This window comes from Silene latifolia, chromosome 6 (assembly GCF_048544455.1).
Source record: "Silene latifolia isolate original U9 population chromosome 6, ASM4854445v1, whole genome shotgun sequence".
NCBI lineage: Eukaryota > Viridiplantae > Streptophyta > Magnoliopsida > Caryophyllales > Caryophyllaceae > Silene > Silene latifolia.
This window is the reverse complement of record NC_133531.1, coordinates 43,864,640-43,877,732: the sequence shown is the minus strand read 5'-3', so window position 1 is coordinate 43,877,732 and position 13,093 is coordinate 43,864,640. Positions and strand designations below refer to the sequence as shown.

General features: G+C 39.8%; 1 protein-coding gene across 1 annotated transcript; it reads right to left on the bottom strand.

Moving 5' to 3' along the window:
- Positions 1-4,040: 4,040 nt before the first annotated feature.
- LOC141588025 (uncharacterized) lies at positions 4,041-5,006 on the bottom strand. Its single transcript, XM_074409484.1, has one exon. It carries the CDS (start codon positions 5,004-5,006, stop codon positions 4,041-4,043), a length of 966 nt encoding a protein of 321 aa, XP_074265585.1.
- Between the last annotated feature and the right edge of the window lie 8,087 nt (positions 5,007-13,093).

Genomic DNA, 13,093 nt, shown 5'->3' with positions numbered 1-13,093 from the left:
GCGTCCCCTAAAACCGAAAAACCAAACCAGAGAAGCATGGAGTTCATCACCTGGAGCGAGAAGGGGCACCGGAAGAAAAGATGCCTGTGGGACTCAGCGGCATGGCAGCAAAGGCAGCACCAGTTGGTGTGGAAGAAACCCCGTTTGCTTAAGTTGTCAACAGTTGGGAGTTGACGTTGCCCAGCTTGAATGGTGCACAAACGATGCTTGGGCAAGACACATGGGGCCGAGAGGGCAGCAACCCACCTCGTGGAGCGGCCCTTATCCCTGAAAAAATGGTACGCTTTTCCAACCCTGAACTGACCGTGAGAGACGCAGGCATTCAGCATCCGTTTATTATTATTATTATTATTATTATTATTATTATTATTATTATTATTATTATTATTATTATTATTATTATTATTATTATTATTATTATTATTATTATTATTATTATTATTATTATTATTATTATTATTATTATTATAATTATAATATTATTATTATAATTAGTAGTAGTAATTAGTAGAAGTAGTATATAAAGACTACATTAGATTAGAAAAAGGAAGCTCACCTTAGATTATCTTACTCTACCTTAGAAATTAGACTAGTTAGTTCATCTTTCTCTCAAATATTTTTAGAACCCTAGTTTGAATAATTCTCCTCTTTTAATTTTCTTCTAGCCAAGTTGTAATCTTTACTAAAAATTAATGTAATTACTCTTTAATTTATCCAAGTTCTTCATTTCTCCTTAGTATACATTTAGTAATTTTGGGTTGTATGTGGAGAATTGAAGAATCCTTCCATAATTCAATCAAAGTTATTGTCTTTTGGTATAATTTCTCTTCTTAATCTCATTTCCTTTAGTTTATTTACATTTCTTGTTCATTTAAATTATTGTTTGAATTAGTAACCATGTTTATTGTGTTATTCATGCTTGTTTCTTTATCTTTCAATTTCTCTCTTATAGGTATGTGTGAGTAGTCTTATCTAAGGTCATGGGGGATCTTGGGTGATTAAGGGGATTGAAATTGGGTTGTTAACCTTTTGAATTGGGTAATTAATCGGTCTTACTCTTGTGCATATGAAGTGCTCGATGAAATGCTTAAACGAAAGTTTGAGTCTTTTATTAGCATGTTTAACTTATCTTGGTGCATTGTGCTATTGGATGATTTTAGAAGTGTTTAAATGAGATGCTTAAATGAAAGTTGGAGCCTTTCTTAGACATATTTGATCCATCTTGGTGCTTATGCTATTAGATAGTCTTTATGCATGTTTGTGATGAGTTTGTCTCAACTAGGTGTAAGCTTGTGTGTAAAACCTTACTCTCATGCCTATGAAATGTTTGATGGATTGCTTAAATGAGAGTTTGAGTCTTTCATTATCATGTTTAGTCTATCCTAGGTCGAAAGACAATGAAAGGCCTATATGGCATGGTCGAGACGAGTTTTTTTCTTACTAAGTAAATGCTTGTTGGTTAGCTCTAATTGACTAAGAAATTAGGATCTATCATAGGCCTTTATCATTACCCATTTCTTATTAACAATCTTCTCTTCCTAGACTTACCCAAGTGAACCCAAGGACCTTAGTTTTCATTCATTTGATTAGAAGCAATTTTCATTTAGCTTAATTTTATATCTTATTTACATCTTAGTTTACAATTAATTAATCTTACTTTTGGTGGACTAAAATAGGATTTGGACCGACTAAGTATACAACCCCGCCATCCTTGTGGATTCGACCCCGATTATGCTACTTAATTGGGTAATTTATAAATTGTTTTTGACCCGGGAATGACGACTAGAACCGGTCATCACCTAGGCCAATAGAACTGATCCTGAAGGATGTCCAATGTCTTTTGGACTCCAAAGTGACCTCCTAAGCCTCCTGAGTGAACTTCCCTTATCATTAGATCCTTGTAAGAACCTCTAGGCAGACACAACTTGTTGTCCTGGAATAAGAATCCTTCCTGCAAGAGATACTTGCTCCCTAGGACCTTCTGTCTCCCAGTTTGAGTTATCCATTCTTCTAAAAAATCAGGATCTTCCTTGTACATCTCTTTCATAATTTCAAACCCAAGGATTTTGTTTCCCATGACTGACAGTAAGGAGTGTCTCCTTGACAATGCATCTGCCACTACATTTTGCCTTCCCTCCTTGTATTTGCTGGAAAAAGTGAATGACTGCAAGAACTCCACCCACTTAGCATGCCTGTGACTCAATTTATGTTGGCCATTGATATATTTCAGGGCCTCATGGTCTGAATGCAACACAAATGGTTTAGGCTTCAGATAATGATTTAAATGCATCAGGGCTCTGATGATAGCATAAAACTCCTTATCATTGGTAGAGTATATCAATTTATCTCCATTTAGCTTCTCACTGAAATAGGCTACTGGTTTCTGAGTCTGAATTAAAACTGCTCCAATGCCAACTCCACTGGCATCACACTTCACTTCAAATAGCTGATCAAAATCTGGCAGCTTTAGGATATGGGTTTCACACATTAACTTCTTAATTATTTCAAAGGACTGCTGAGCATGTCAGTCCATTGAAACTGTCCCTTCTTCATGCACTCAGTGATTGGTGCTACAACTGAGCTGAAGTTTTTAATGAACCTTCTGTAAAAGGAAGCCAATCCATAGAATCCTCTAACTTCAATGATTGTTTTAGGGACTGGCCAGGACTGAATTGCTGAGATTTTCTTCTAGTCCACTGATATACCCCTTCCAGATACAATGTAACCTAGAAAGGTCACCTCTTCAACCATGAAGGTGCACTTTTCTAGCTTGCCAAATAGCTTATGCTCCCTGAGAATCTTAAAGACCACTTCAAGATGTCTGATATGATCTTCCCTGCTGCTGCTGTACACCGGTATATCATCAAAGTACACCACCGCAAACTGGCTTAAGCAAGGCCTCAACATCTCAGTCATCTACCTCATGAAGGTGCTAGGTGCATTTGAGAGGCCAAATGGCATCATAAGCCACTCATATAACCCATGTTTTGTCTTGAAGGCAGTCTTCCATTCATCTCCCTCTCTGATTCTCACCTGATGGTACCCTTGCCTGAGATCAATCTTGGAAAAAAACTCTGGCACCACTCAGTTCATCAAGCATGTCATCTAACCTTGGAATTGGGAATCTATACTTGACAGTAATATTGTTAATGGCTCTACTGTCAGTACACATTCTCCATGTTCCATCTTTCTTAGGAACAAGCAATGCAGGGACTGCACAAGGACTTAGAGATTCCCTGACAAAGCCCTTTCTCATAAGCTTCTTAATTTGGTATTATAACTCCTTGGCGGCTATTGGATCACTCCTGTAAGTAGGCCTGTTAGGCAGTACATCACCTGGTACAAGATCAATATGGTGCTCAATTTCCCTCAAGGGTGGCAGTCCACTAGGTAGTTCTTTTGGAAACACATCCCTGAACTTATGGATCAAAGGTTCAATTTCTACAGGCAACTATGAACCCTCTTTTTCAATCACTTCTTTGGACAACAGGATCAATACAGGTTGCTCCTGTTTCATTTTCTAGATCCTGGCAGCCTCAGACAAGAACATCACACCCCTGATCTCTTCTGACATGTTTGGACTCCCATAATTTCTTTGATTTGGTGGTAAGGGGGTCAGGGTGTCCTTCTTACCTTCATGTTTGAAGCTGTAAACATTCTCCTTCCACTGATGAGTTGTATTCCTGTCAAACTCCCATGGCCTCCATAACAGCAGGTGGCAAGCATCCATGGGTACAACATCACACAGTACCTCATCCTTATACACTTTCCCAATAGAGAATGGAACTAGACATTGTTTGTCAACCTTAACCTCTGCTCCCTTGTTTAACCATCTGAGTTTGTAAGGATTTGGGTAATCTCGAGTCACCAGATTCAGCTTGTTGACCATGGTGATGGAAGCCACATTGGTACAACTCCCCCCATCTATGATCAAGTTATAAAACCTTTCCTGAACTATGCATCTACTCCTGAAGATCAGGTATCTCTGGTCAGCTTCTAAGGGTGCCTGTTGTGAATGCATAACTCTCCATAAAACCAAGCTATGTAGTGTCAGGGTGAGCTATAACCTGATCTTGGCGTGATTCCTCCTCAGCTTCTATTTCCTCCAGCACCAGGCTCTCATCCCCCTCATACTCAACCAATCCTTCCCTTTCCCACTCTTCTACTTCCATTGCTGTCAGTGCCCTTTTAGAAGGACAATCCTTCCTTAAGTGGCCATATCCCTGACACTGAAAGCATTTGATCTTTCCCTCAGTCATAGGTGGGTTGGTTTTCTGGTTCATGGGGGCTTTCCCTTTATCTAGTGTAGGTGGTGTAGCTGGTTTAGGTGTACTACCAATCCTGACACTAGTAAATGGTCTGAATGCAGGTCTAGTGGTAGTTTTAGACACTGCAGGCTTAGCCTTTCCCATTTTTTCAACTCTCAAGGATAGGTTAACCACATCATCATAAGACCACATGGGTTGCATCCTAACCTTTGTAGCAATATTCTTATCAAGACCCTCCAGAAACCTAGCAATCCTTTGCTCAGGTTTTTCATTAATCTCACATTGGAAGGTTAATTGCTCAAACTCCCTCAGGTAGGTCTCAACTGGTCTCTCATCTTGTCTAAGTTTGGACAGTTTAATAAAGAGATCTTGAGTGTAATCCTTGGTGACAAATCTACTCAACATCTTTTTCTTAAGCTTAGACCAAGACCTAAGTGGTTCTTTTCCTTCTCTAATCCATTGGTGTTTCAGATTGTCATACCAAAGAGAAGCATATCCCTTTAGTTTCAAGACAGCAACTTTAAAGGCCTTAACATCAGTGTAACCTTTATACTTAAAATTTTTCTCAATATCCCTAATCCATTCTAACAAATCCTCAGGATCTAGGCTACCAGAAAATTCAGGGATTTCTACCTTTAAATGCTTGTCTGTGTGCTCAGGAACCTCCTCTTGTGTTCTGATGCTCTCCTCAGATTCTGATTCATACCCAAGTGGTGGTTGTCCTCTCCCTGCTCCCATAAAGAAGCCTCTGCCTCTACCTCTTCCTCTGGGAGGTGGTTGTCTTCATGGATCATGGTTTGGAAATCTCTCAATCACAACATGAAAAGCATTGAGTAGTGTGTCCACATTTTCTGCAAGGGTTTCTATTCTGTTTTCAATACCAACAAGTCTCTCTTCACTCATGATTGTTTTTGTGTTTTTGTTGTAGGTAGGGATAATGAACTCACAGTTTCTCTCAACCCAAGACTAACACAAAGGTGGAATTGTGTTAAGCCTTGCTCTGATTACCAAATTGCAGTGTCAAACCTCAGGCTTGACACAAAGACCGAGACTTTGAATTTGAGTAACTGTTCTGGTGTTTTCAAGATGCAATGAACTTTCAGAATTGGATTAAAAATACCAAATGGACTGCTAAAATCATGAAATTTGTTGAAAAATTAGTTGAAGGATTAAACTAACTCTGATTAAAATTTCAAGAATTTTGACGCATTCTAAGTATTTTTGGACGGTTAAATAAGGTTGCCTGACAGAAGGATTCAGACAATTTGACACAGGGACAAAGTTTGAGACTAAACAACGACCAATGGATATAATTATCAACTCAAATCTCATAGAATACTCACAGGGAAGCAAGCTAACAATTTGGACAACTTAAATTGGAAATTATCACAGCCAAGCACAAATAAATACCAACTCAAGCTAACAGCAAGACCAAACAACCCACAATCTGAGCACAGGATTAAATGAACCTCACTAACAGACTTTGTTTTACACCTACAGTCTAAGCACAAGATGTTAACATACCTAGATCTTAACTACAGACTAAGCATAAGTTATAGAGATTTAAAATTGAGAGAAAACTCAGGTTTAATATTCATCCAAAAGCTGCTTCAATGCACTGGGGGGGGGGGGGGTGGTCCTTTTATAGGCCTCCCTCTTGGAAATCTGTTACAAATTTTAACCTAGAAATCTCATCCAAGGGCCAGGATTAATTCTTAGGACATAAATAAAGTGCTGGATATATTTTACAATGATGACAAAATGATTTAAAGGAATACGGCAATAAAACAACAGAAATTCTGCACTGATAGTGACATGCTGCTTCTTGGCTGCTGTGTTGCTTTGGCTGGGAGTATAAGGACGAATGGGTGTAGTAGGGGCCCTGACTTTGGCTCTTAGGTGGTATCTGAAATATGGAGAGACAAGCAAAAGCATCCCAGTAACAACTCCTTCTTTGTTTAGCCAGAAATAGCAATGTGCTTTATGCTTTATGTCCCTTTCAACAGCTTGAGTTTCAGTTTGATTTTCTTTTGATTGCAGTGTGAATTTGGCCTGGCTCCTTAGGACTTTTCTGAACTTAGTTGATCAAGGTTTCAGCTGGCCAAGGTGGCAGCTGCTGATTGAGCTTGAACTGGTACTTGTGACCTCCCAAAGCAGGCCTAGTAGTGGTTGTTAATAGGGTAGTGTGACTGGGATTGTTGCCTGCTCCCTGATCAGTGTTGCCCTGGTCCCTGGTGTAACACCCCGATTATCTGGCCAAGATAATTCGAGTGTTACCGTCTCGGTTTCTCGAGGCTGTGAAATCGGAATTAAAATTAAGAAACTTTATTAAATAAATAACAAGTTTAGTTGTTACAAACGTAAACTAATAAATGAAATACAACTCGTCCATGATTATGCCATCTACCTAGTGACTATGTACTCGACTCCAAAGTCTGTAGCGCGGCCCGAATCCTGATTGCGTCAACAAACAAACCTGTACTTAACCTGCTCCCCATATGACCAAAAAATATCATATGGATCGACACAGGCCACCCAAAAGAGATAGGTGACAAAGACACAGACACATAAACGTCAGTAACGATAAAAAAAGTCTGACACAACTCAAGTGCGTGAGTCAACAATATGACCATGATATGAATGACACACAATTATCCGTCCGCCATACCGGTACCGGGACACGCCCAGACGTACCCACAATCACTGGTGCCAGGAACACGTCCACGACACCAGAATCACACAAGGTACTGCGAACACGTCGGTGGTATCGGGCCCAAGAACGACTCGGGTCTTCTGCCAGACGTCGTGCCTCACCACACGCGTCCCTCCAAACTCAAGTCATTAATGTGCACATTCCTATTGGGGTGGGAAAACCCAATAGGCGACTCAAGCGGAAGACGGTATCCCAATCGCCTTCCGTCTCCATAGAACAAGTAACCAAACAACACCGCAATATCCTCTAATATACATGACAAACACAATAAAAGCAAGATACCGTATAACATGCCAATTACCGACTCATTAAATGCATTTAATGATAAGCAACTCATTTAACAAATAGACACATTATCGAAACTGAGTAGGATAAACCTACCTTTTAGCAAATCTCCATAAGCTACTCGACACAAGCAAGGTCCGTCTCATAAGCCGTCTCACAAAACCGTCTCATAAAACCGTCACCTAAATAATTAATTAAATATATTTAATTATTAACTAATCTAACTAAATTATAATTATATAATTCAATTAAACAAAACTCGTTTTAAGCTATTCAAATTCCATCTTAAGACTACCCAAACCACCACCATGGCTGCCGCCACTGTGGGCCACCACCACCGCCAGCCACTGTGGCTCCCATAGCCGGCATCAACCACCACCATAACAATAACAACCACACGGCCTCAACAACACCAACACACGATACACACACACACACACACACACACACTCACAACCTACCCTTTTTGTCCACCACCAACCATCACGGCCGATACCAGCCACGGCCGGTGCCACCCAGGTGCCCCTAACCCCTGTCGACGCCAGCTACCCATACGACAACCGGCCTAACAGCCACTACGACACAAAACAGCATCAACATACAACAACCACGAACCCGTGCTCCCTTTTCTACCCTTATTTTCGCCACTTATAGCCACCTATGCCACCACCTACGGCCACCACCACACTCCCCTATCAACCCCCAACAACCACCACCAAATCCTTCCTCAGGTCAGGCCACGAAAAGGGTCGAAATCCCAGCCCTAGAACCGGTATAGACAAGAACCACAAACACCTTATCATTTCGGTCAAACCCGAATATGGGTGGTCAACAGTGGCTAAAGGTTGGTCAAGGTCAGTCCCGAGGTGGTCAAGGTCGAGGCGGGTCGAATAAAATAATATATAAGCTGGTGAGACTGTCTTACCTTAAGAACTCGAGGCGGATGGACGAAATCTCCATTTTCTCTTTCTTTTCCTCTCTTTCTCTCATCTCTCATGTTTGTGGATTTTGTGAGATTACAATAGGATAAGGTTGGGGTGGATAAGGTAGGGTATATATGAGGTGAGTGTGGTATATAATACACGTATAGTATATCATATTATTATTATTATTATTATTATTATTATTATTATTATTATTATTATTATTATTATTATTATTATTATTATTGTTATTATTATTATTATTATTATTATTATTATTATTATTATTATTATTATTATTATTATTATTATTATTATTATTAATATTATTATTAATATTATTATTATTATTATTATTATTATTATTATTTCATTATTCCGTCTCAAACACAATTCGTATAAAATGTAACATAATATTATTATTATATAATTATAAAATACGGAGTATTACAATCTTCCCCCCTTAAAAAGAACTTCGTCCCCGAAGTTCACCTTACCCTCTCCTCTCCACCATTCTCTCGCACCTCACATGTCTATCAACCGTATACGTTCTTTCTGAACATCACACTCATCCCAAAGTTCTCCACTCCGCTCTCACTACTTCCTCACATTTTGTACTTTCTCTTTCCTAAATTTCCGAATTATTACATCTACTCCCCCTAAAAGAGAACTCCGTCCCGAATTTCGACTATCAACCTCAAACTGCGGTCTCATACGCTCGTTACTAAATTCCACAAGTGACTATGTTTCAGGTTCAACCCACTCTCTTACCTATTGCAAATCCATTATCAAATCTCGTACCGTCTTATGCCATTGCTATAATTCCAATCTAGAACCCTCTCTAGAAGTCTCTCTACGGGTACCCCTCCGAGCCTCCCAAAGGTTAAGCGCCAGGTCTAACCCACGATTCCAATCTATAATCCCATATCTAACTCACAACTTAAGTTGGTTATAAGCATACGTATCTATCACAGTGTATAACTCGATTAATATTAGATATCTATATCACGTCAATCCTCGTACATTCACATCTATGCAATTCAAGACACCAATTATGCAGACTCGATGGGACAATCAATTAATGCAAAATTACTTGTAATGTGACTCAATAATGTTCAACATTCCCATTTTCGGACATCATGCCATGCATATAATGTGTCAAATCCACCACGTGATCACACACATGCTTCCATATCCGTTCTCATCCATCATCACCCTTCCGCTTATACAGAAGGTCACTATCAGTATCGTGCAAATACCACTATGCGACACATAACTTGCATGTCTCATCTTACTTTTACACAACAAAACAAAATCACGTCGTTTAACACATATCTAATAAGATTATCACCTCATTTGTCATCCAATTACTCATGTTAAATCACGATTTACATTTAATTGCAACATGCCACTCAAGATGATCAAACGTAAACAATTCACAAGGTCTCATTCGTATAGGGTCAACATATTTATTTGAAAAAAACCAACTAATATAATCGCGAAAATAAGGGTATATACTCTATATTTGGTCGAGTATTGACAAAACAATGGTCAAGGCAGACCACTTGGTCGAGTGTAGGAGGGCACTCGGCGGATTATGGGGCTACTCGGTCGAGTGTAGGAGACCACTCGGCCGAGTAGGCGGCCATTCGATCGAGTGCGTGGTGCACTCGGTCGAGTGTCACCTAGGCAGAAGGTTCTCATTCTCGAACTCGCATCTAAGCCTTCCTATTTCATCAGTCAATTAGGCACTACCACAAGGTCACGATGTACACCGTGGGCGCTTCACTCGACGATTAGGAAGCAACTTTACAAACAACAGCTACACTATCACTAATAGGCCAAAATCTCACCAACTACTCTCACACATCATGCATGCATACTTAAATTAAACGGTTACCCTATATAACACCAATGATCAAGTATCTAAATAATATGATTAAGTCCTCAAACATTATATGCCAAACTCTTACTCTCACTACCGCGAAAACCAAACTTGGTAATTGTTTTGTCCATATTTTGCGCAGGGCTGGAAATATGACCAGGGTAGAATAGTATGGGGGTTAACTAGTATTATCCTATTTCAATTTATCGTAATTGTACCTAGGCAGGATTGATTATAATAAAACTAGTGCAAATAAAGTAAATAATAAGACAAAGTAATTTGTACGTGGAAAACCCTTGAATGGGAAAAAACCACGGGCACCAAGCCAGGAGAGGATTTCACTATGATTTTAGAGGATAATAATATCACGAGCACAAAGTATAGTATTTTCTCTAAGTATTATAATAGCCTTGCTTGCAATGGGATAAGTTGTGTTGTGTATGTTAGAGTATGCCTTGTCCTTCCAAATGATCATCAAATGCTCCTTATATAGCCAAGCTGAATGGCTGCGAAATCTTTGTACTTAATGCTGAATATTCCTCCTTAATTGCTATCTTGATTGCTGTCTTTATTGCGCATTAATACCTATTAATGCTCCTTCTTTATGACCAAATCTTCCTCTTTAATGACCATATTTATGTTATAGAAATCTTATATATAATTATCCATGACTTGGTCAATTGTTGACCTTACACTTGACCGTTGTCCTCTCCGGCCTGGTGCTTGTCTTCTTGTACCCTGATGGCTTGACGTCCTGACACCCTGATTGTCAGGCCAGGGTTGAACTTGATCCTGAAGATGATGCGGGAGTCGAGGCTCATCGACTGGTGACAAACTTGGACTACCCTGACGGACCTACCCTGATCGTCAGGCCAGGGTAGAATTCTATCCTGTCAGTAGTGCGAAATTCCAGGCCCAACAATTGCCCCTTATCTCCTTATTATCGTTGGGTCAGGCCAGTAATAAGGAGATAACCTTCTCTTTTCATCTTTGGACAACTTCTCCAAGACGATTCAGCGTGCTTTATCATTAACAAAACAACTAGTTGCAGTAAATCCCAATCTTTACCGTCGATAAATAATTTCTTCACTTCAGGCTTTACTATCCACCAAAACTTGATCAATTCTTCTAAATTTCTCCCAATTTTTCTTCGATCTTTACCTTCAACTTTCGTCTATTTTCCCAGAAATTACCATAAAATCTAACTGTGGCTGTAAAAAGAAAATCCGGGGTTGATGTAGCTCCTGGCACACCTTTCATCACAAACCCTGAAAATAAGCCCGAATCTTCTGGAAATCAACCCATCACATTTAGAGATGCATCCCCTGCTCTAGCTGTTGATAAAGTCACCATCTTCTAAAAAAAATTGAGTTTAACCGATAAAGGCTCCCGACGAACAACACTCTTTCCCCAATCGTCTCAAACCTGAGTTTGACAAAATTTTGAAGGATAACGGGATCATTACTGCTGATCCTGACATATGGATTCCTGAAAATTCTCCCATCTGGGTGGACTGGCTATATGTATCAGGGCCAACTTGGTCGGGCCCGACCTGATGTATCTCAATTATGATGCATGCATTGGTGGTAAGTACCCTACAAGTTTTGTTTGTCCTGCACATATTCTGTTAATTCAAAGGAAAGCAGGAAATATTTAACAGGATATACCTTCTTTTGTAGTGGATGTTTTGGTGAGCGCTATTCTTTATTCTTCTGAGAGGGTAGCTGTTTTCTTGGCTATTCCTCCTGCGGAGAGGTCATGGCCATTCTGCTCCAAGGTAGAGCATTTTCCTTGCTGTTTAAAGGCTGGGGGCTCCTTCAAGGTTTCTAAGTATGTTAAGGTTGTTGGGATTTAACTTCTAGTAGTAAGACTTGAATGCCGGGCTTGCCAAAGTCAAGCAGGAAAGTTCAGAGGTGGTTGGCCTGTCTCCAGTACTGGAGCTGATCTTGATAAGCTAATTGATCTAACTGATGCCCCTGCCATTCCTGCTTGCTATATTCAATATGTTACCCTGAACCTCTGATTCAGTCATGTAGCCTGCGTACAGTTGACCTGGCTTGTCTTTGACCCACAATATGAATCAGTAATGTTTGTTTTTTTGGTCAAGTGTATTCGCGAAGTGTATGAGTCAATGTTTATTGCTGCGACAAGGCATGGTAAGACAAGGATTATATTAGAAAAGTATCCTGAGCCGATAGAGGCTAATATGTTTCATGAGAAAGAAGAATTATGGCGCTCGGTCAGGCGAGGAATAATTTCTGATCGGCGTTAGTATCTATCCCTGATAAGAGGGATGTCATTCGCAGAAACGTCAAGCAATGGTATTTTGTCCAACCAAGGAGAATGTCCTTGGTAGAATCATTAATCATTTTGTACGTTTGCCCAGGGGGAATGTCCTTGTAAAGACAATTTCATATTTCGTTAGTCCTAGTCAGGGAGGTTATCCCTGATAGGATGGATATACATTTTGCTACCTTTGCCCCAGAGGGTAAGGGTTTTATTAATGATATAAAGTTCGTCTTTTAGGCTTGATTTGTTCAATCATGTCATTCTTTAAACCTGTTAACCTGTTTTCTTCAAACCTGTTAATCTGTTTTCTTCAAACATGTTAAACTGTTTTTTTTAAACCTGTTAACCTGTTAAAATCTTGATTTTGTTAACCTGTTAGATTTTTGAACCTGTCTTACGGTTAAGCCATCGTAAGTAATTCAACCATGTATGGTTTTTGCCATAGTGGTTGAAGGGGTGGGAAAATCGGCCTGACAGGAGGGCTTATGTCCCCTGCCTGACTGGAGGGCTTGGTACTCGGCCTGACAGGAGGGCATTTTAGACTGATGGTTGGGATAAAACACTCTTGCACCGTCTTGCTGCGTCCAGCCGGTTCTAAATGTGTGCAGTTAATCTAGTCAGGTCGACAATTATTTCGTGCCCGATTGGTCCGACATTTATCGTATCCGGTGATGGTTACCAACTCGTTAGGCACAGTTAAGTGCAAGATTTTGTTTTAAAAACTAATGTA